The sequence below is a fragment of the Penicillium oxalicum genome, chromosome III (assembly GCF_001723175.1).
Source record: "Penicillium oxalicum strain HP7-1 chromosome III, whole genome shotgun sequence".
Taxonomy (NCBI): Eukaryota; Fungi; Ascomycota; class Eurotiomycetes; order Eurotiales; family Aspergillaceae; genus Penicillium; species Penicillium oxalicum.
The window spans coordinates 3,113,953-3,136,718 of NC_064652.1; the positions used below are offsets into that span (position 1 = coordinate 3,113,953).

The 22,766-nt window shown below is 51.3% G+C and overlaps 9 protein-coding genes across 9 annotated transcripts; 5 read left to right on the forward strand and 4 right to left on the reverse strand.

Moving 5' to 3' along the window:
• Window positions 1-97: 97 nt before the first annotated feature.
• Window positions 98-2,073, reverse strand: POX_c04482 (Decapping nuclease rai1; the record flags this gene model as incomplete). Its single annotated transcript, XM_050113357.1, has 7 exons — window positions 98-279; window positions 385-657; window positions 818-988; window positions 1,120-1,223; window positions 1,516-1,547; window positions 1,635-1,877; window positions 1,999-2,073. 7 exons carry the CDS (start codon window positions 2,071-2,073, stop codon window positions 98-100), a joined length of 1,080 nt encoding a protein of 359 aa, XP_049970913.1.
• An 815-nt stretch (window positions 2,074-2,888) lies between these two features.
• On the forward strand, window positions 2,889-4,221 carry POX_c04483 (uncharacterized protein; the record flags this gene model as incomplete). Its single annotated transcript, XM_050113358.1, has 4 exons — window positions 2,889-2,932; window positions 3,015-3,271; window positions 3,404-3,556; window positions 3,647-4,221. 4 exons carry the CDS (start codon window positions 2,889-2,891, stop codon window positions 4,219-4,221), a joined length of 1,029 nt encoding a protein of 342 aa, XP_049970914.1.
• Window positions 4,222-4,440: 219 nt separating this feature from the next.
• POX_c04484 (uncharacterized protein) lies at window positions 4,441-5,434 on the reverse strand (the record flags this gene model as incomplete). Its single annotated transcript, XM_050113359.1, has 3 exons — window positions 4,441-4,538; window positions 4,659-4,727; window positions 4,924-5,434. The coding sequence occupies 3 exons, from the start codon at window positions 5,432-5,434 to the stop codon at window positions 4,441-4,443; spliced, it is 678 nt and encodes a 225-aa protein (XP_049970915.1).
• A 1,152-nt stretch (window positions 5,435-6,586) lies between these two features.
• On the forward strand, window positions 6,587-8,026 carry POX_c04485 (Replication factor C subunit 4; the record flags this gene model as incomplete). The annotated part of the gene is made up of 5 exons (XM_050113360.1): window positions 6,587-6,675; window positions 6,777-6,997; window positions 7,065-7,164; window positions 7,254-7,694; window positions 7,801-8,026. The coding sequence occupies 5 exons, from the start codon at window positions 6,587-6,589 to the stop codon at window positions 8,024-8,026; spliced, it is 1,077 nt and encodes a 358-aa protein (XP_049970916.1).
• Window positions 8,027-8,554: 528 nt separating this feature from the next.
• POX_c04486 (uncharacterized protein) lies at window positions 8,555-11,577 on the forward strand (the record flags this gene model as incomplete). Its single annotated transcript, XM_050113361.1, has 4 exons — window positions 8,555-8,985; window positions 9,412-10,470; window positions 10,555-11,149; window positions 11,308-11,577. The coding sequence occupies 4 exons, from the start codon at window positions 8,555-8,557 to the stop codon at window positions 11,575-11,577; spliced, it is 2,355 nt and encodes a 784-aa protein (XP_049970917.1).
• A 1,423-nt stretch (window positions 11,578-13,000) lies between these two features.
• Window positions 13,001-15,131, reverse strand: POX_c04487 (uncharacterized protein; the record flags this gene model as incomplete). The annotated part of the gene is made up of 2 exons (XM_050113362.1): window positions 13,001-13,419; window positions 13,598-15,131. The coding sequence occupies 2 exons, from the start codon at window positions 15,129-15,131 to the stop codon at window positions 13,001-13,003; spliced, it is 1,953 nt and encodes a 650-aa protein (XP_049970918.1).
• A 932-nt stretch (window positions 15,132-16,063) lies between these two features.
• POX_c04488 (uncharacterized protein) lies at window positions 16,064-18,045 on the forward strand (the record flags this gene model as incomplete). Its single annotated transcript, XM_050113363.1, has 4 exons — window positions 16,064-16,399; window positions 16,477-16,773; window positions 16,853-17,943; window positions 18,003-18,045. The coding sequence occupies 4 exons, from the start codon at window positions 16,064-16,066 to the stop codon at window positions 18,043-18,045; spliced, it is 1,767 nt and encodes a 588-aa protein (XP_049970919.1).
• A 1,005-nt stretch (window positions 18,046-19,050) lies between these two features.
• POX_c04489 (uncharacterized protein) lies at window positions 19,051-21,012 on the reverse strand (the record flags this gene model as incomplete). The annotated part of the gene is made up of 2 exons (XM_050113364.1): window positions 19,051-19,872; window positions 19,981-21,012. 2 exons carry the CDS (start codon window positions 21,010-21,012, stop codon window positions 19,051-19,053), a joined length of 1,854 nt encoding a protein of 617 aa, XP_049970920.1.
• Window positions 21,013-21,464: 452 nt separating this feature from the next.
• On the forward strand, window positions 21,465-22,655 carry POX_c04490 (uncharacterized protein; the record flags this gene model as incomplete). The annotated part of the gene is made up of 1 exon (XM_050113365.1): window positions 21,465-22,655. One exon carries the CDS (start codon window positions 21,465-21,467, stop codon window positions 22,653-22,655), a length of 1,191 nt encoding a protein of 396 aa, XP_049970921.1.
• Window positions 22,656-22,766: the final 111 nt, after the last annotated feature.

Consider the following 22,766-nt stretch of genomic DNA (forward strand, 5'->3'; position numbering starts at 1 on the left):
TTTCCCACCGTCAGAGAATGTTTTGTGTACGTATTCATGCTTGTATGCATCTTGTATAGACGCCGTGGGAGAAAGTTCCTTGGTTAGATATCAGAAATCAATGACCTGCATTCTGCGACTCATGCACAGTCTCCGCCATAGACTCCCGCCAAGATTTGAACGACGACGACAGAAGATCTCCATGTCCAGACTCTTCCATCTTCACCACCTCAATCACATGAGACCTTTCCAGCTTGCGTATTCTCCACACACCTTCACCCTGAACAACCTGCTTCAGCCCTAAAAAAAGAAGGGGAAAAAAAGAAAAATTAGCCCCCTCGTTGAAACCAAATCTCCCCACCAAAGCCAACCCCTACAAGAGGATGATAGAATGATAAGACTCACAATCCAAAAATGCCGCGGCAAAATTTATACAGATATTCCCATCCCAACTGGCCCGTCCCACCTTTTTCACTTTGCCAGGAATACTCGCCGTCTCCAGTTCTTCCAGCCGATGCACAATACCGTGCTGATCCCGAAATCCCACGATAATCTTGGGAACGCCGAGAAGAAACGACTGGGCCCAGAATTTGAGCAGTTTGCGCTCATACTTGACCATGTCTCGGTCGTTGCGGATTTCAGCAGACGTTTTGAGTTCTACCCAGTGGATTGGATCTTCTTTTCGAGAGGGTTTGCAGTCCCATACTGGACGGGTGGAGGAGAGAGAGAGAGAGAGATGTTAGATCTTGTCTGAGTGAGGTTCCTTTTCTTTTTTTTGTCTTCTTTCCTTTCCTCCTTTTCAGGACAAGAAGCGATGGAGATCGGGGATCAAACGTACCGGCATCCACTTCACCACCGAGAACCATGCGAACATGGCCCATGCCAGTTTTCACTACTGAACAATACTGAGCACTGTTGTTGACGACTTGATCTTGACGTGCTTCGATCTCAGCCCGGGGAGTTTCGTCCCACGGTTTCCGGAGGACGGATAGGGCTTCGAATTTGTATCCTGTTGTTGTCGATCGATCAGTCAGTCATTCTTTATACGTTGGAGGGATTGTGAGAGTCCCAAAAGGGAAGGGGAGAAAAGCGGGCGAATGAAGAGAGGAGGCAGATGCACGCGAACGAGGTCGGTCGTACCCCAGTACATCATGAGTTCTTGCGAGGCCATTCCCGGAGGCATTCTTTGGTTCTTTTGAACTTGTTTCTGTCGATTCTTGTAGGCATTGTTTTCCTCGATGAATCTGTTGGGGGAAGAGAACTGTTAGATCACCAGGGTTGGGAGTATGTATATCAATCATGAAATTGCATCTTGGCTGGTATTTCATACATTGTTCCCTGCTTCGATTTAGTGATTTGCTTTCTTTTGGGGGGGGAGCAAAGCTTGGTTTCTACTCGTTGTCTTACCTGGAAACATGTTGCGTTCATCTCGAAGCTGTGCCAGAGAGGAGGGAGAGGGCGGATTAGTTACTCGATTTTCATCCGCTTCTCGAAGAGCAAAAATCGTTACGTTTGAAGTGGAACAAGAGCACTTACCCATTCATCATATCAAACGGAGCAGTCAAAATCTGGAAGTTCATCAAAGCGTTCAGCACACTCCTCGTTTTCCACAAGAACCAACTCGCCGAGTCATCTCCTCTCAGTCCTTTCCATACCTTGGTCATCATGCCTCGCCACGTAATCACATCCGTTTCACACTTCTTGCCCGTCTCCTTTTCCATCGCCATCACCGTATCGAGCAATGCATCCAGGTGCTCATCAGCGGAATCATCCAGCTTTTGGAACGTATCAAACCCGACGTTCAAATCGGCCGGCAAAGCCGGCGGATAATAGTATGCAATTGATGCATCGCCTAATGAGAACCGACGTTCTTCATCATAGGAGAAGCATGCGATTTCCTGTTGATTTATTTTAGACAGGAGGATCTTTTTTGTTTCCCCACAGTATGTGTTGTGACTGCGTGGCGTACTCGGCTGGAGACTGGGAGATTGGAGAGGCTTTGCGTTGGACGGACTTTACCTTTGGTCTGCGGATCGTCGTGTTCACTCCACCGAAGCGAGCTATCGGTTGAATTTCAAAGAGCGCACGACTCATCTTGAGATCTAATTGGGAAGGGGAAGACAGGCTTAGAGATGGGTTTGACGAGGAGACTTGGGCGAGTGGAGTGGTGAATCATGCGATCATCTACCCCGTTTCGTTTGCGCCTTGCTTTACCTTGCGATGCGATGCGATATGCTTGGCGTCCAAGAGAAAAGCTGGCGCAAAGAGGCCAATGGTCTGCGCCGTGACAAGTCTTTAAGCTCCAAGGCTTAAAGATTTCAATTGCGCTGCACCGTACTGTTCAAAGGTCTGGCCTTGGTAGCAGAGCGATCGCAAAGGATCTTGGTCTCAGTCGCGCCGGAATGCTGCGCTCTTCGGGTTCTTTTGCGGACGAGGATCACGGAGATGGCGGAGGAATCGCGATCTGGTCGACTGCTTGAACTATCTCCAAAGCCACGGTAATCTTCGTACGGAATGCTTTGAATCGGTGCCGTCGGCGATATTGGAAGGAATTGATCAAGCTATAAAGACACCCCTAGTATCAATAAAATGTACGTTATTTTTTCCTGGGCAGGTTTCTCCGGTACTTGCAAGCAGGCTGCAAAAGCTCCCACGGGAAGCGCAGCTTTTCTCGGCACCCAAAATCACCGACTTGACCAGCTCTTCTCCCCGTTTCCCCACCAAACTCCATTGATTGTCTCTTTCTCCCCCGCGGTCTCTGCATCTTCCGTCTGTTTTGCTTTTGGTGAACGACGCTTCATTTTCGACTCGTTCTTCAGTCGGCAGAAGTCTGTTTTTTTTGTCACTCACACGTCTGACCATCATTTCCCTCTCCGGCAGCGTCGTGACCCATACCGAATTCACTCACGATGACGTCCCGAATTGACAAAGTCATCGCTCGCCAGCAAGAAAAGTACGCCTACATCAAATCTCTTTATTGCCCCTCCTTACTCTCCAGTTAAAAAACTTCTCTAACCTCGATCTCCTCGGAATAGAATCACAGCCGGTGCTTACTATGAAGCCCACCAACAACTCCGTGTCATTGCGGCGCGCTACATCAAGGCGGCCAATTGGGATGCCGCTGCCGAGTTGTTAGCCGGTGGAGCCACGGCTCTCTTGCGAGCAGGTTCACAGCAGGGTGCCTCGGCTAGTGGTGGTGATTTGGCAATCATGCTGGTGACGGACGTGTACAACAAGGCCGAGTGGGAGATTCGGGGTGGTGATGATGATACGGAGGGGCGGGCACGAAAGAGTGAGTTTGATCAACAGTGGGATCCTTGGCCCTTTTCTCTTCCTTTTTTTTGTTTGCTTGATCCTTCTGGTGGTGATGGTGTGGGGGCAAATGCTGATTGATTTGACATTTCCGTCGTGGGATGAAAAACAGAGCGCCTCATTGAGCTTTTGCGTGAATTCCCGTCGGAGGAACCGACGAGGAAACGCTACATTCAGGAAATGATCGGGTGGAGTGGTCGATATGGTCCGTTGGAACGGGGTGATCCGGAGCTTCACCATGCAGCTGGTTCGGTGTATGCTGAGGGTGAGTCTTACGCTACGGGAGGGGGCAAAGAGAACAGGTTGTGACTATGAAACCTGTGGAATTGTAAACTCACTCGTCTTCATTGTGTAGACAACGAGCCCTACGACGCCGAGAAGCACCTGATCCTGGGAACATCCGAATCCGCAGAAACGCTGGCCAGACTCGAATTCGAATGGTACACGCATGACGAGCCCCATACCGCTGCTCTCTACGCCTCCCGCGCCGTCTTCCCCTATCTGTTGACTGGCAACATCCGCAGCGCCAACAAGGCCCTGCTCATCTTTACCTCACGCCTGTCTACTGCCAACCCGGCGCTCGGGGTCCAGGATGTCAGCAGTGCCAACTCGGATATTCGCTTGTATCCTGCACTGCCTCTGCTCAATTTCCTCAGTCTGCTGATGCTCACGATCCAGCGCGCCAGTGGCGATCTGTTCCGGCAGCTGACGGCGCACTATGCCGCGCAAATTCGGGACGTGGGGATCTGGAATGATGTGCTTGCTCAGATTGGTGAGCAATACTTTAGCATCAAGGTTCCTCGACAGGGAAACCCCTTGTTGGATATGATGGGGAACATGTTCTTTGGCGGTGGCCAAGGTCAAGGCCAGGCCGGTGGTCGTTCCACGAAGAAGGTTGCGGCACCCCCGTCCAGCATGGAGTTGGATTAGGTGTCCGTTGGAGAAGAGCTCATCAGAGCCGGTGGATGTCGTATGTGGGGAGGGAGCGCTCTCTGCTTTGGTAGTGTATCAAAGCCGGACGTCGTCTGAATAATGGTGTTATGATATTGTGCACAGTCGACTCTCAATCAGCATGGACAGCGAAGATTTCACGTTCCTCTTCTTTTTGCTCTTTCTCTCTCTCTTGGGTGCTTTTTTCTTGCTCATGACTTAGGATCGCACATCTGTTTCTGGTTCAAACATCCAATTGTCGTCATCTAGCGCGGCGACTTTTTTGCGTAGACTCTCTTGGACAATGTTGAAGATTTCTATACGCCATCCCCCCGCTCATTGATCAGTATCGTTGCTCTTTGCCTCCCCTCCATCCGAGAGGAAAAACATCGCCGTGGCCAGGCAGGCCAAAAAGGAGGACAAGACAAGAAACTCACCATCTGGCTCTCCAGTTGACTGACGATTCCGATGCCGAATCACCATTTCAACCAGCGCAGCTTCGAACTCTACACCGTCACAGCAAACAGATCTATCATCAGCAGAGGTCCACGTCACGTCATCCATCGACTCTTTTCCCTTTTTTTCCCTCCGATCCTCGTCCCCAGAAATCTGGCAGAGCGAAGAGAACCAAAAAAAAAAGAAAAAATCCAGATCCGAACGAAGAAAAAAAAGAGGGAGAAAAAGAAAACCAGAGGAACATACTCTCTTTATCCACACCACTCAACTCTGCACCAAACGCAATCTCCCCATTCCCACTCCCTCCCGCATCCAGATCATCCAGTTCCTCCCCGTCTCCAGTCTCGCTGACAAGCGCCTGCGGTGGCAACCGCGGCACCTCCAATTTGTACCCGCCATTCTTGTCACGCACCACAATCTCCCTGTTGTCCGGGGCCATTTTGATGGTGCGCGACGTCTCTGTGGACGAGTGTTTGAGGCGGTGGACTGCGGCGCGGCTTGTGGTGATACCGGTACCGGTAGAATGATCGTGGGAATGCATGTTGGCGCCACGGGGATATGAAGGTGGGGGCATGGATGGGATATGGCCAGAAGAGGGATGAGGATTGAGATGAGGGTGGAAATGCGAATGAGAATGAGAGTATGATTGAGTAGCCGGAGGAGGAGGGGGAGGAGGCATAGTCGCAGGGCCGGTTGACGCAGGTCGGCGGCTAAGGGTTTGATGGAACAGGTTGCGGCGAACGGATGGCTGGGTCATGGTGACGAGTGAAGACGATTCCGGGGGGGAAAGATGATTAATTATACTTTGGGTGAACGAGGAGGAATCGACGATGATTGTTGTCTGTAGTGTTGATGATTGGTGAGCTGGGATCGTCTCGTACTTTTGACTTTGGGCGAGTCGAGGGAGCTTTCCTTTTTTTGTTTTGTTTTGGCGGGAGTGACTTGAGGGGATTCGAGTGATTGGCGGGCCAGTGCGTCGGGTGCTGGATGTGTTTTTCTGTGATCGGGTAGAAGGGATGTTGTAGAGAAGAGGGATTCGGGGAATGAGTGCGTTGAGACGACTAGCGAGGGTTACTCAAACGAGTGTCGTGGCTTGGTGCCGGACGTTTCGAATGGTGGAAAACCTGGACGGGGGGAGTAAACAAGTGGTGATGGTGTCGATAGAGAGAATCGCAAGCCTGTCAGTCCCGCAGGTGGAGTTTCATCCAAATCGCTGCGAACGGACGATAAGCCTCGGCGACGGAATGGACCATGCGAGATTACGCCAATGGATGAGCTTCGTGGACATTCAAGGACGCTACGGAACTCGGAATGCAAGTGGAGTGAGCACAAGGGTTGCCAATATTGGAACTATTGATCATCGTGATCCTCTGTTGGCGTTTAAGAAACTGTTGGTCTACTACTGTAGCTGAAGAATGATCAACAGCCTTGCTGGAGGCGAAGAGCTGCAACACCTTATTTGGTATTGGCCACTACGTCAGGTACGGACAGTCCGAGCTGTCCCAGGTGCCGTCAATTCCGCTATCCCGATGTCTTTCGTTACAATGGGTGAGTGGAAGATGTGTCACTCTGAGTACAGAAGCTGGACCTATATTGACTACGCAGTGTGCATAAGTGAGCTTTGTTGCCCGTATCAAACCCTCAACTTCTGTCAGTCCTGTACTATGCATGCTGAATCATTTCCTTCAGCTTGTAATCGTAGCTGCGCGAGCGAATCCGCGGCGGTGTAATTAAACTGCTCTAATCCGTTCATCTGCTTATCGCTTATCGATTGTGAAATCACTTCGACCCTTGCTGCTTATCGCGACAACGCGTCCATTTTCGCGTCTCGTTCTCCATGACCGCTTTCCTCCCCCACATTTTCCCTTGCCATTGATCCATCTCTTCCCCCTCAAATTGAATCCTCGCGATGGTCCAAGCCGAGTCCTCCAAAGCTGCCGAGCGTAATGGCTTGCGCTCTGTTACAGCAGGGGCTCCTGCAGACTACGAGCTCCCCTGGTAAGCAAGGCCCCGGCGGTAACTTTGGTGACCTCGGTGAATTCGCGAGACAAAATTCCGAGCTGACTTTGTACTTCGCTTTTCTTTTCCCTTAATTGCAGGGTCGAAAAATACAGACCCGTTTTTCTTGATGACATCGTTGGAAACACGGAGACGGTAGAACGGCTGAAGATTATCGCCAAGGATGGTAATATGCCTCACGTTATTATCTCCGGGATGCCGGGAATTGGAAAAACAACATCGGTCCAGTGTCTGGCTCGGCAATTACTGGGGGATGCGTACAAGGAGGCGGTACTCGAATTGAATGCAAGTGATGAGCGAGGTAGGTCGTCTTTTTCTTGTTGCCAAAGCTGGTTCCGTACTTATTTTGCCAACCCTCCCGTGCCCAGGTATCGACGTGGTCCGGAATCGAATTAAGGGTTTCGCTCAAAAAAAGGTCACTTTGCCACCGGGGAGGCACAAGTTGGTTATTCTCGATGAAGCTGATAGGTATGGAAATGGTCTGCGGGTGTCCCTAATGTGGATCATAGGGTGACTGTTTCTTTTGGATGATTGCTTACCTTCAATTTGCCTTGTAGTATGACCCCCGGCGCACAACAAGCCCTGCGCCGAACCATGGAGATTTACTCCACCACGACCCGTTTCGCATTTGCCTGCAATCAGTCCAACAAGATCATCGAACCCTTGCAATCCCGCTGTGCCATTCTACGCTACGCCCGTTTGACTGACGCCCAGGTCGTCAAGCGAATCTTGCAGATCTGCGAGGCGGAACAGGTGCAACACTCGGAAGATGGAATCGCCGCACTGGTCTTCAGTGCCGAGGGAGACATGCGGCAGGCGATCAACAACTTGCAAAGTACTTGGTCCGGTTTTGGCTTTGTGAGCGGAGACAACGTCTTTCGCGTGGTCGACAGCCCTCACCCGGTCAAGGTACAGGCAATGATTAAAGCTTGCTGGGAGGGGAAAATGACGTGGGGGGGAAAAATCGATGCTGCATTGGAGATTCTGAATGAGCTCTGGTAAGATCAGTCGCGCTGGCGATGATGGAAATGACCCCTTTTAGCGTAGAGAACTTGTTCTCGGTTCGATTCAATTCTGGGCGTTGAAACTAATCTACTCGTACAGGACGCTGGGTTATTCATCCCACGACATCATCAGCACCATGTTCCGCGTCACAAAGACCATCCCGACTCTCTCAGAGCATTCCAAGTTGGAATTCATCAAGGAGATTGGATTCACGCACATGCGGATCTTGGACGGTGTTCAGTCGCTCCTCCAGCTGAGTGGATGCGTTGCCAAGCTTTGCAAGATCAACATGAAGCCGGAACTGTTTAAGCCCATCCAGGTTTGAAGGATCGGAGAGACGGACGAAGGTTTTCATGTCATATGTAGCATAATTCCCCTGGCGTTTCGGGTGGTGAGTTTCATCAAAACAAGTCAATGGTGTATGATTTTCTGGAGTATTGAGGTGTCGTGCAGCTCAACCGTACCGCGATGGCGTATGTTCCGAGTAAAACTTCCTGCACGGGCCTGTCCATTTTGTTGCTCGGCCATGCGCAATCTACGTAGTCTTTTTTTTTCAAAAACAAAAGTAGAAATAGGGGAAAAAACAGCCTGTGCCACTTGGTGGTTTGATCACTTTAAGCTCAAGGCTGAACTGTCATCATCGACGTTGAAACCTACCCAATCTCTCAGCTTTTTCAGGTTGAGGAAATTCTTCCCTTTATATCCCACCATTCATGTCCACGCGAGATCTAACCACTCAAGTTACTACGCTCACTATGATTTACCAGAATGAGAGACAGTTTTTTTTTTCATACGACCACTGACACAGTGGAGGATCAACGAGGTGCGTTAGCCTCATGACTGACTCGACCGAATGACGGAGAAGCGGGGAATGGCCGACCTGGTGGAGACTGGAGACTCCCGTGAACCCGCGAGAGAAATCCATCTCGACCCGGTCTCCACTCAGCCACCGTCAACCACCCGACGCAGCTCTCCTCCATTTTGCGCTGAACACGACCGCCCTCAATCTAACCGCTTCTCCACGAGACACGAGCGAATCTTCTCCAGCCGAACCGATTCACGCGCCTTCTCTTTCGACCCTGTGCGATCAAGGGCAGGATTCTCCCACGCGTTCCTCGAGCTGCCCCTCCCTCCACCGCAGCTTGATGGAGTGGAGGCGCCATGGATTCTACGAGTTCAGGATCGCCGACGGCCAGTCCGACCGGCGCCATCCGCACACGCAACAAGACCTCCGGAACGATTGCAAAGCGCGCTTGTGATCAGTGCAAGTTTCGCAAGATCAAGGTATGACCATACACGGTGCGGTTGAGCAGAGCGAGGGTGATCGCGCCCCCTCACCAAAGAGGGTCACATCGTTGCCGAGCAAAATGCCGACGAGCGCCCTGCCTCGTCCACTTGTCGCGTCATTCCAAGCATCTTCTCCATGCGCTAAATTCAAGCGGATCCGAAAGAACCTTCGAGACTGGGAAACAAGAAAGACGTGATCCACAAAAAAAAAGTACGTGTCTAATAGTGATCTATAGTGTAGCCTATCGCAACCCTGTAAGGCCTGTCAGTCCATGGGCTTTGACTGCACGTTTCTTCAGCCGCAGAAAAAGCGCGGACCAACCGGACAGTAAGTGGACAGCTTCTCCTGATCCACGACTCGGATCGGGACCACCAATATGCACACTCGCACACGGGCTAGTTTACCATTGGACTGACGCAAAGTGCCTGCACCTCGCTGCTCGCCTCGAACAGTCGCGTGTCACAGATCCGCCAACAACAGACCCACGTGATATCACGAAACTCCCAAGAACCCGCGATACCCAAGCCAGAACCCTTTCAATATCATGGGCCAATATCGGGTGTGGAACCGAGCCAGTCTGCCGGCTCGATGCCTGGCGCATCCTGGAGACCGACGCAGCCTCAGGTGACCACCATGCCGATGGACAGTCCAACCGGCCTGGTAGCTTCGAACCCTCCGCCCAACATGGCGGAGGCTTGGGCGGGTGAAACCGCTTCCCTCGACTCATCCGGGACCAGTGTGGGCTGGAATGAGCGTCCAGATGTCGAATATTGGTTGCCCGACAATCTCGGCGCGCAGGTCCCCGTCTTTGAATTCCCCGGCAGCAACATTTATTTGAAACCTTCACTTCCGTCCATCATCCAACCCGTGCCCGATGTCTCCGCGATGAACATGCCCTCGGCAGGCCCCCAGGGAATTCCTTACTCCCCCGCTATGGGATCCATACAATCATCGAGCAGCCAGGAGCCGGAAGGGTTCTGGCCGAACTCGATCAATGAGGCAAACATGATTCCCTGGCTGGACGTATACTTTGACCGACTCCATCCGACGGTCCCGGTACTAAGTCGCTCGTCCTTGTACACGCGGATGATGCTGCAGGAGCACCGAAAGAATACTCAATTTGGCGCCATGCTGCTGTCATTATGTGCTTTCTCTCTCACACAACCGATAGAAATCAACGAGCGCGCAACCACATCCTCACGCGCCACACAGGCTCGATCAATGATGAACGAGGCCACCAAGATGCGAAGTTCGTGTGACTTTGGAGAGAATCCTACAATTGAGGCAGTTCTTACAAGCTTTTTTTTGTTTGGCTGCTTGTTTGGCAGTAACCAACACAATGCAGCTTGGTTGCGACTGCGGGAAGCTCTCGATCTGGCATCCACGTTGGGATTGAATGACCCGGAATCGTACCGGGATCTGACGGGGGACGAGAAGGGGCAGCGGCTACGGACATATCTCGTTCTGTCGATCACGGAGAGGTAAGTAACTAATCTGAAATTGAATCTACTGGAGGAGCTCCCACGAGAAAGACGTTGACTGGATTTCGTCTCATCGCTGGATAGGGCATATGCATTGCAACGACTTCACCCTGTAACGTTTTCGGGGAAACCTGGATTCAGCATGCGTTCCGTCCACGACTTCCTGCACAATGCCACGCACAGCCTCGTCTCAGGTATCATTGTGCACAACGAAAAAGACGCCGAAGGCATGATGGGCCTCGCCCGTTTGATGGAGATCTTCGACGTCATCGATGAGGATTTCATCTGGTGCTGGAACCGGCGTTGTGATCTCAGCAATGGCTATTGTACGCGATTCACCGAGGCGAAAGCGCTAAACATGTACGATAGTCTGGAGCGCGTCAGTCAAGCGGAGCGATACAAGGGGTACGACTGGTTCGAGAGAGCCAAAGGTGATTCGAATGACTCAAATGCGCTTCTCCCGATTGGACTCCGCGAGACGCAGGCCGCAGATGTTTTTCTCACGCAGAAATGGGTCCAGAACCGCGTCTGGCTATCATGTTTGCATCACGGGCTTTTGCGGACGCAGTCAGAACGGCCGGAATTAACGTTTCGCTTTGCGGTGACGATTGCCGAGTCGACGATTCAGTTGTGTCGTTCCCTGAGGTTGAGTTCGATGGAGGCACATGGGATCGGATTTGTATGTCATGTCTCTCTCTCTCTCTCTCTCTCTCTCCTCTCTCTCTCTCTCTCTCTCTCTCTCTCTCTCTCTCTCTCTCTCTCTCTCTCTTTCAATCTTTCTTACCATATGGTTCTCATGCGCTGCCTGGTGGCATTTTGCTAATGTGGAATTCACAGACTGAAAAGTTATACGACATCGCCGTGGGCGCCACGGACATCCTTTGCAACATCAACCCACCCTTTGGAACGGGAATTACTTCGCTGGGCAATTTCTCCGACTCAATACCTCCGACTTCCACGCCACAGACCATGGCCGAAGATTTTCTTCTCTTGTTGACCAGTTTCCGCGGTGGGAATCATCCGTTTGTGGAAAAGTTCAAGGCTCATTTGCGGGCGCTGCAGATTCCTGGGAATTGGGCGTCGGGTCAAATTTCCGGGCCGGGCTGAGCTATGCTGGGTTGCCTTTTATAGTTCATGAAGCATTGATTGCTCATTTTGACTCTTATCCTCCACTTGGGATGCGGAAGAATACCAGCCTCTCGGCATCTTTTCTGGGTCTTGCTGGTGGGAGGACATGAGATTCCACCTCACCGCCTGCTCTATGGCCCCTTCTGACCTCCCTATTTCATGCGCCCCAATCCGTCCATACATCTCTATCATGATGTCTACCTCTCTCTACCTATACTGTTCACCTTTTGGAACATGTTCTTTGCTGTTGGGGGCACTCAAATAGTTTGACCTACGGGCTGCTTTTATTTTTCTTGACTTTTCTAGCGTGGGCAATTGGTGGAAATGTATCAATAGATCATTGGTTGGTTTCAAGGGTTGAACCTCTGTCCATTTGGATCTGGAATGGATTGGGAATTCGTGATGCTTTTTTCCCCCACAATCTAATAGCCACTGCGCTTCGGTCTTCTCGTAATATCTAACCTAACCTTCCAAACACCTTTTAGGTTGTAAAAGACGTCAAATGGATCGATACTTTCACACTGGTACCCGGAATTAAAAGGGACTCCTACCGAACTCACATACCTACCCGATATTCATTGGTACCATTAGCCCCGGGAAAGAAAGCCTAATTCTAGACTTTTTCTAGGTATCTGTTGAAGTACTTGAAGCTTCTACAAATAGTCTGCCGAAGACCATATTCTACCAGACCTTAGACATGTAAATACCTGCCGTTTAACAAGAGATTCTGCATCACACATCAATACAGCCTGCACTCATACCATAGGTAGTACAGGACGGGCACATATCGATCTTTGACCTCGATCCAGCATCGACGCATTAATTTACCCACCTAGGTACCTCATGTTACTTCTGTTAACCTAGGAGCGGAGGTATTGAATGACTTGGGGCAAATTCAGGCGCATATGATTAAGAGTGAATCTGTTAATTTCAAGTCCATTCCTTCCATCCCCGTATTTCTTTTCTGTCTTTTGAATAATATGTCATCTGGTTCGTGGTAAGTTGGCAAGGTAGGTAGGTATATGTGTTCCAGACACTGCTGGTTTCGTTGTTTTGACAATGTCCGAGCAAACTACGTTTGAGGTCGTGGGAGGGTCTAGGGTGATATTGAAAACATGCAGAAGGAGCAGCGGAAAAAAGAAAAGAAAACAAAAACACACAGGCATTTATAGATGTGGATATCTGTCTCGTTTTTCTTCAGAATTATTTATCTATATAGAGGGTCATCTCCTCCCCCAACCCAGTGTTTTCCAATCGTACCTTCAGTGCCCGTTTGATTCTCATCAACTCATCACGTCATTATCTAGCAAATGCAGTCAAAATGGTACCCCCACAACCAAAGCATCGCAAGCATCACAACCATTCAAAACGTTTTCAGGATTAAGAATTTTGGATTCAACCGTCAAAATCGCATACTCTCGGCAAGACCATCCCAGACCTCAGCCTTGATTAGCGTCGTCGGCAAAGATTCATCCTCAGTCGTCGACTTTGCAAAGAATTTTACACCGAAACATTCACCCGATGAAGAATGCTGCGATTGAGGTGGATAATATATCCGGGTTGAAATCACGGTGCGATCGTTGACAAAGACCTCGAGCACGGACTTGTCGTAGAATAAGTGGATTTGTAGAGGTTCTTCGATTTCATGAGATTCTGGCTTATTGACTTGGTCGTCATGGCTGTGTAGATTCTTCTTGGTGAAGAGAGTGTGGGGAGCGGATTCGTAGCCATGATTGATGGTTTGGTCTTGGAGAGCGGGTCGGTGGATTGTGAATGTCTCGGTTGAGGGGCTCCATGATAGTGTTGTTGTGGATTGGAAGTCTGTTTGGTGGTTAGTTTCTGATTGGAAACGCATGAAGGGGTGGATAATTGAGGGTTGAAGATAGATGGGTAAATGAGTGGATGCAAGGGTTTATGTCTTGCAGAGAGAATGGTGTGCTTCATATTGGGTGAAGATGGAAGATGGTTGAACGGGTAGTCATGAGAGAAAGGAACTTACCCGGTGAATGGGTAATTTCAATTCCCACCTGTTCACAGGAGTGGTTGACTCTGAATTCGGCTTGCACTTCCCAGCGAGAGGTTGCAAGTTCCACCGACTCGCGAGATGAATTTCGAAGAGCAACTGGCAGTCGACTGGCAAGCGCGCTGGATTTCCTTTCGGCTCCTTTTCGGAGGGATGATAGCCTTGGATCAGGCTTGATCCCTAATGTGTGTATCGTATAGGTTTGCCTTTCCTGCCCCATATTCGAGTCCATCGGGAATGGATCCTCCGGGATAATCTCAATAGAAGTGATGGACTTCAAATCCGAGCTTCTGGCCTTGGTTACACCACGAATGGTCGTCAGCGCTACCACCCGAGGAATGGAAATGACTCCGCTCCAGCCCTGTCGATGTCGAGGCCCATCGGGGAGATCTTCCTCTGTAATCCATCCGTACACAACCCTTTGAGACGTGATAGGATCCCAGAATGAATTGGCTGCATACAAGCAGCCATGATCGAAATGTCCACTGAAAGCATAATCTGCTAACACCTCGTCACTGCGGATTTCTGATCTTTGTCTGATGCACATCCAGAGCTGAGCACGAGCTTGTCGCTTATATTGGGCCGAGCCTGGTGTGGTCCACGGAGTGCGCTCGGCCCGTAAGCATCCTTCCGCGCCCATGATGGCGAATTCTCGACAATCACCGGCTTCATTGGCGAGCGTGACCAGGTTGCTCACTTCCCAGTTCACCCCGAAATCTCCGGACCAGCGCGACGGGTGAAAGTTCAGCCCGAGGTCGAGAAGCAGGCCTGTATATACCCATTGTCCGAGATTTGCCGGCTTGACCTTGTACACAAAGATCGCGGGCGTTCTGCCAACGATCCCTCCCGCAACGATGCCCTTGAATTGATCCTGATCCTGGGGGGTAGATCGCTCTGGAGTCGTCCGTTGGACTGCTGGCCAAGTCGTCAGATGAGGGTCTCTCCAGCCAGTGACGGATAAATGTGCTGGTGGACCAGTGAGAATCGGATTGCACTTCTGCCGCTTCCATGTTAATCCGCCATCCTGTGAGACAGCCAGGCTGAGTGACTCGCAGCCAGGAATATAGGGAAGTGTATAGTGGAGCGGTAGATGATGGACAGATGTATAGATTCCCGTCAATGATCCCGGGCTTCCCAATGGATCTGTCGCTTGAAGACATCCCGTAAACACTCCACAGCGGTCATACTCTGCTGATGGCGTCAAGGCTGGCTCAGGAAAGACATTCCAAGATACTAGATCTGTGGAGGTGGCGTGTCCCCAGGACATGTTGCCCCAGTCATTGCCATGGGGATTCCATTGAAAGAAGATATGGTATAGCCTTGTGATCGGGTCATATCCGAGTCCACACGGGTCATTCATCCATCCGCTAGGGGCAGTCAAATGGAAGGATGGTTTTGACGCCACCACTGCTGCGGCCTGACTATTCACAGAATGCTGCGATGCATCCGAGGCATGCTTCTCTCGTATCTCCGGCCCATGAGGGTCCTGAGCACTCAACAGGACAGACATTCTCTGAAATCTAGCTTTGATGGATCAGGTACGATTCCCAAGGACCGAACATCCCAGGTAGGATGCAAATGGTCGCGGAATTGTGTCAATCAGGCGTGGTGGACAAATTGTGTCAAACAACATGCCTCGGCTCATGGACGAACGATGAGAACAACTTGGGATAGCCGGGTAATTATACACTGAGCCCGACTGATTAGCCGGCGTGGCTTGCTTGTTCACAAAAGCTTTTGACTAGCGGCGGGGATCTTATGCAGCTGATGGCTTTTTAGTTGGATTGTCCGTTCCTCTTGGCTTGCTTTTGCCGGACCTGTCAGATCCGATTTTGTGCACTTGCATATGACAGCAGCCTCTCTGTGGACGCACAGAAATCAACGGAGACTTCTCCGGTCCAAGCGGACCAGCAGATGATTCATTCGGTCGCTGGTGATTTGGCGACTTGGACGGTGGATCGTCGGTGGAACCTCGGCAGTTGAGAGGCGGAAGTATAAGATTGGGAGCGGTCGTTGGATGTGCTCATGGAGACGCTATTCAGAATATACAATATCCCATCTCCCACGACATATTCAGAATATGTCTTTCTCCCAAGAAAAAGAAACAGAAAAAGAACAAAAAAACCAAACCCCATAATCTCCGTTTGATTCAACATGGACCAGAACACCACCACGAGATGTTCATCCACCGCGTTGGAAAAACTCGGCCCGCTTTGAGAAACTTCGGCGAAACCGCATCTCCGCCAGAGAGAGAAAAAAATGCGCGTGGGAAATCGCCGGACGTCAACCACCAGACACGATCAGGTCTGGGGAAAGGATCCATAGCCCCGTTCTTGTTACAGCCCGCTTCTCCGTGGGGAAAACCCACTTGCATACTATCGCGACGCGCACGATGGGGCACGTCATGAAGCTCTAGCGTGAGTGTCGACGACCCTGAGCAGAATGGCTGGAAACAGCTCAACGACCATCCGAGCGCTTCCTGGGCAAGAACCACACCGGGGAGAGAGGTCCGCCTTGTCGACAACTGGCGCGTCTGGTCTGCCATGTGCTCCGATATTCAAACTCGGCTCCTGGACCGAGTCGATTCGGTCTATCATGACAAACTCGACCAAGGAAACCGTCGGAACAGCTCAGGTTGCGCATATTGACGGCGCATCTTGTGGCAAGAGCGCTGTGAATGCTCGCCTCATTTTTGCCTGCGTGGTCTTCTGTGCGGCGTCTTTTGTATTTGGATACGATGACAAGCTGATTTCGCCAGTGGCGGCGTTGCCTGCGTTTGTGAGTCGAGACTGGGCTGTGGACCTCCTGGGCTGGAAATGAACACCTGAACTGACGAATTTGGGGTGCTTTACCAGGTCGAGAAATATCAAGGTCCAAATCCGGCTACAGGCCGATTAGTGCTCACGGCGCGCAATCAAGATCTGGTGTTCTCTCTGCCACTGATCGGGGCTGTTGTCGGAGGACTGCTAAGCTCACCCTTGAACTACCACCTGGGTCGTAAATGGCCCCTGATTGTAGCATACGTCGTGTCCATCGGTGGTGGATTACTCCAAGTCTTTGCCCCTAATCTGGGAGCTTTTGTTGGTGGCCGGTTCATCAACGGAGTTGCCATGGGCATTGCCATGGCCACAGCCCCACTATATTTATCTGATGTGCGATCTTCCTCCATTCAACTGGGCGATTATTGTTGGAAGTAGGTGGCGAGGCACTGACTCTAGTCATCTTTCACAGGTTGTACCAGCTTCGATGCGCGGCCGGAGTGTCAGCTCCATCAATATCCTCAACCTCACATCCGGAGTCGTTGGCACCGTCATCGTATGGGGCACGCAAAGAATCGGCGGACGAGCATCCTACCAGATCCCTCTCGCCATTCAATCTGCCATTCCCCTGGTGCTTCTTCTCCTCACACTTTCAGCCCCTGAAAGTCCAGTCTGGCTAGTGAGCAAGAACCGCCTGGGCCAGGCCCGTATCAATCTCCGCAAACTGCGCGGATTCACCGACGGGCAAGTCGATGACGAACTATGTCTGATGCAGCGCAGCGAAAAAGAAGCTCGCGAGCTGCGCGCCCAGGTCAAATTCTGGCACATCTTCAAACGCCAACACCTTCGACGCACTCTTGTCGCAGGCTCTTTTTATTCTCTCAACCAAATCTCGGGTGTCATCTTATCCACGACATACACTACCGTCTTTCTCACCCAACTTGGCATCGGCGACCCTTTCTCCCTGACAATCATCGCGTCCTGCTGCACCCTCGCCGGTACAATCGCCGCGCCCCTAGTCATCGATCGCGCCGGTCGTCGACCCACGGCCTTTTTCGGAATGACCATTCTCTTCACCATCGACCTGATCGCCGGAATCCTGGCCTTTTTCCCTTCCAACAATCACGCCACTCTCGCCATTGCCGCCCTTTCTTTCATTTTCAACTTCTTCTGGGCTTCTTCCTTCTACTCGCTCTCCGCCCTGATGCCCGCAGAAATGGTCACCCCCAAGCTTCGCCACCACACCATGTCCTACACCATCGCCTGCCAGGGTCTCACCGCAGTAATCACCACCCTGGTCGTCCCGCAATTGACTTCTGCAGATGCGGCGGGCCTAGGAGCAAAGCTTTACCTTGTTTTTGCGGGCTGCATGGCCGCAATCATGATCTTCTTCTATCATTATATGCCCGAGACAAAGGGTCGTACATTTTTCGAAATTGACGAAATGTATGCTGCCAAGATACCGGCCTGGAAGTGGAGGTCCTATCGACCGTTGAGTGAAGGGAGGGCTGTGACTGAAGCGGTTGGGTCGAGAGGACGTAGTCTTCCTCCACCCTTTAGTAGGTAAGTGTATATGCCGGTAAGGGCTACTGTGCACATGTATGATTCAGTGATTTAATTAGCGGTTATACCACGTTAGCAAAGCTACACGCTCGTGTCCATTAGTGACGCCTTGTCTTTTCATTTCCACAGCTCCTATTTTTTCTCTTGGTAAATCTTCCAAGCTGTACGTATGCATGTGTGTTCATGAATTCATCATTCCCCTCTCAATTATCAGGTTGATAGACCGGGACGGCTCCCGAGTACTACTACTCTACTGGTTTACCTGCATGGATTTTGAGTAAATTCGCCCGAATTCCGTTGGTTATCAAAGTCTGAAAATCCTCCAGATATCCCGGACACTACGCAGGGAAGTACGGGTGCAAGAATCCTCAAATTTTAAAACTATCGGCAGACTTTCAAGTTTACAGCCCGACCCTTGAACGCAGATAATCTCGTCAATGGAAGGCCCAGGTAAGGCCCGTGGGGTAGGTGACGGGAGAAGATCTTCATCCAGCTACAAACTATGGATGCCAACACGCAATTGTCTCCAGACAGAGAAATACTGCATGAGTATTTTCATTAGAACTCAGAGATATAGCACTGAGGCGAGATTAAGATTAAAAAAAATGTACATAAGTATACCTACAAGCCAAACCTCGACAGTGTGCATCAAGCTGTATCCACAACCTTTGAACAGGACTGGCTTGGCAAACGCAAAAAAGAAGAGGCTGGAACCAGTATAAATCACTCCAGAATACAAATGTCTAACCTGAAGGTTACAATCATCAACATCACGTCGTGTGTCAGTGGTCTCGCCCTTCTTCTTTCAGTCAACGTATGACAATGCAGGCGAAAAAAAAGGAGACGCACTGGGAAGAGCAACAGGAGAAGCAAACGAAGAGGCAATGCGAGGGAGATCGGGATGAATGATCGCCAGGCGCGAGAGCTAGAAACTGTGATATTTGCTCGATAACAGATGCATGCAAAGAATGAGCTTATGCGTCAAAAATAGTATATGCCTCGGTAGCGTCTATCGGAGCGCAGAGTTTGGCTGTTTGACCACCGGACACGGTCTGTTGTAGATGGTGGGTGGTGTGTAGGGTATGCGGGAATACTTCAGTCAGACGTCTATCGCGACCGCGACCGCCACTTCCAAAATTTCCAGCTTGAAATACCGGTGGACCCATCGCGTTGGTAGATGCGCCAATAGTACACAGGAACACCCGTGATGATGAATGCGACCACGATGAGGGTCTGAAGCGGTTCGGCAATCACCGCGCGACTGAGGAGGAACAAGCTGACGCAGCAAAAAATGATTGGAGTCGTAATCCAGGTGCGGTAAGGCCTTTCGAGACGGGGTTCGCGAATGCGCAGAACAATCAACCCTAACACTGTCACGAAGTAAAAGGTATATCCGGCAACGCCGTAGAATGTAACGAGGGTGCTGAACTCTCCAACGCAGATGTAAACCATGACCAAGGCAGCATTCAAGGCCATGGCATTGATCGGTGTAAAGCCCAGGCCTGTCTCGTCGCCGAATACGCGAGATAGAGACCGTCGGGCCCATGAGCGTCGACGGAGACGGCTGCCAGCAGGGGGGGCTGGCGTTGATGAGTTGCCCAGACCAATCCGGGAAAAGAAAGAGGGCAAGTAGCCTTCTTTGGCTGCGGCGTAGACAAGGCGGCCGCTGGTGAAAGTTGTAGCATTCAGGGCACCGAAGCAGCTGGCTCCCACCACGAGTGCAAGAACAAGAGCACCAACGGGGCCAAAGACCTTGCGGCCGAACTGCACAGCGATGGTGTTGCTGGCTTCGATGGTTTCATGGGGGAGGACAAGGAAGTAAGAGACATTGGCCATCAGATAGCAAAGAATGACCAGTGGCATCGCCGTGTGAATGACCCTTGGGAGATCCCTATTGGGATTCTTGAATTCGCCGGTAACATAGTTGGTCTATTTCGAAAAAAAAAAAAAAAAAAGAAAGTCAGTATGAAAGGAGAGTAACCTTGCGTCCACAAGAGAGAAAGAGAGAGAGAGAAAGAAGTCGAGGGGATTGCGCACATTGTCCCATCCATCAAAAGCCCAAAGTCCAGCGTACAGCGCCACGGCGAAATCCGAAATCTCGGTATTTGTTCCTTCGAACCAACCATGCGTCTTCCATTCCTGATTGGCAGCTCCCTTGGCCGAGAATCCTGTGATGGCGACCACGATACCAGTGATCGTCACACCCAACAGTGCCACGAATTTGAAAAACATGAAGAGATCACCAATGCGAGTGGCAATCTTCGTGGAGATGCAGTTGAACAAAGTGACCACGATCATGCCTCCGAGTGCGACGCCCTTGTTGATCCATGGGTTGACGTGTTCCACGTCAGCCCCCACAAACGCACGCACAATATACTCGCCAAAGATAATCGAGATGATGGCCGCTGAGCCCGGTTTTAGAACCAGAACTGCGCACCACGTAAAAAGAAATCCCGGTAGCTCGCCAAAGATTTTGGACAGATAGACCTGGGACCCGCCATTCAAGGGGATTGCACCACCCAATTCGGCATAACTTGCAGCTCCAGTCCAAGCCAACAAGCCCGCAATGGCCCACACGATGAGCGCCGCACCAGGTGACCCAGCGTTGGCGTTGACCTGGGACGGCGAGGAGAAGATACCCGATCCAATAATCAGCCCCACGATCAAAGACAGACCATTTAGATAAGTCAATGTTTTGTTCCGTTCCAGCGATCCATTTGCGCCTGAGCGATCCAGCGCCGATGGCGTCCCTAACGGCGCATATCCAGTCTGTGTTTGCGACAAGGGAAACAAGTTGCGGCCAAAGTCAAAAGCGGACGAGACCGAGTATGACCGGAGATGACGCGGGCGACCGGTCTCGAGAAAGACATCTCCTTGTTCGCCAGCGAGCGGATCTTCATCTTCCAGAGAAAGCTTGCGCGACGAAGAGATTCCGTCTGGCGATGACGAGCGTGAGGAGCCCCCGACGGAAGCGGGCGAAGAGGACGCGAGGGAGGCAAGTTCGAGTGAATCTCGAGGTGCAGCTAGAGTGCCATTTCGCGGATCGGAGGCGAAGGCACGATTCGACATATCTCTTTAAAAGCGTTATCCCCCAAGGTGGGAAATCGAAAGATCGAATACCGAGAGAAGAATCGTGGTGGGACACGAGGGAGCTGTCAGGTCGAGATGAATGACGAAGTGGAAAATCCGAGGGGTTCTCAAGATGAGCCAACCAGTCTCTCCATCGCTAGATTGCGAAAAACAAGCACCGGTGTTGTCAGTATTTCCAGGAGTTGCTCAGCGCAAAGGCGACAGAAAGAAAGAACTGGTTCGTGTGGATGTCCACAAGCTCCAAGAAAATGATCCAAAAGGCCTCGCCAAGGGGAGGCGGAAGAAGGAGGTGTCGATCATCCAATCGGCAGTTCGAAAGTGGTCCGACTCAATTTCCCTTTCCCCGCGGTCGTCGACTTTCCGAATGGCGTCTCGTCGGTGATTCTCTTATTCGCCTAATCTTCAAATCTTGAACAGTTCATACTCTGCCCATGAAATCGTCAATACCTGCATTGCGCTGCCGCTGCAGCAGCTCGACTCTGCAGTCGGCCGGTATACGCCCACGCCGCTATGCATCTACCACCACCAGGAACTCCTCCTCCTCCGCTTCCTCCCCCTCAAAGCCAACACCTCCACCGACTAGGACTCGCTGGCTAGCAATCGCGTTCGTCAGCGTTGCAGCTGCCAGTGCAGGCGCCTATCTTCGATCTCAGTCTTCCGATCCTTCCAGTCTTAACCCAGACACCTTCACCAAGTACAGCCTCGTCTCACGAGAGCCCGTCTCCACCTCGAGCAGTCTGTTCACTCTGCGGCCCAAATACCACAACAGCAGCAACTACGACATCTACGAGGAAGCATGGCGGTCGGGGGTATGGAGTGTGATGTTCAAGCAACCCCAGCTGCAAATCGGCCGCGAATACACTCCACTGCCGACAACGGCCGCGACCGGGTTGTCGGTCGACGAGGAAAATGAAGGATACCTGCGGTTCTTCATCCGCAAAGATCCCTTTGGGGAAGTGTCAAGGTATTTGCACACTCTCGAGCCGGGCGCGGATATTGAATTGCGCGGGCCCAAGATTGAGTGCGCAATCCCGGAGGAAACCCGGGAGATTCTGTTCGTCGCGGGCGGGACAGGAATCGCGCCTGCGTTGCAGGCGGGATATTCGCTGCTCAATCGGACAACGAGGGAGAATCGTCCCAAGATCCATATCATCTGGGCTAGTCGATTGAGGGCGGATTGTCTAGGCGGGGTCAGTGATACACCAAAGACTGCGGCGCAATCATCGGCAAGCCGATCATGGTTCTCGGGTTGGTTCGGTTCGTCATCCAGTGCTGAAAAGGCCGAAGTGGTTGCGACGGCATCTCAGCAGCAAGAGCCTTCTTTAATCGTGCGGGAACTGGAAGCGCTCAAGTCACAGTATCCCGGGCAGGTAACGGTGGACTACTTCTTGGACGAGGAGAATCGATTTATCGGCAAGAGTGATCTGGCTCGCTTTATCAAGCCCGTCAGTGGAGGCGAGGACCAGGACATTCGCAAGCTGATTCTGGTCTCTGGCCCTGAGGGTTTCATCAGTTATATGGCCGGTCCCAAAGTGTGGGCGCAAGGCACAGAACTTCAGGGTCCTTTGAAGGGGATCATCAAGGAGCTGGATCCTAAAGGTTGGGCGGTTTGGAAGCTGTAAAACAACAATTTCCGGCACATGAAATATTCTATTTGGGGAATCATGTGTATCATATTATACGTTTCGCTAACATATACCGACTCTAAACAATGGAGCGTATTGATAACAACA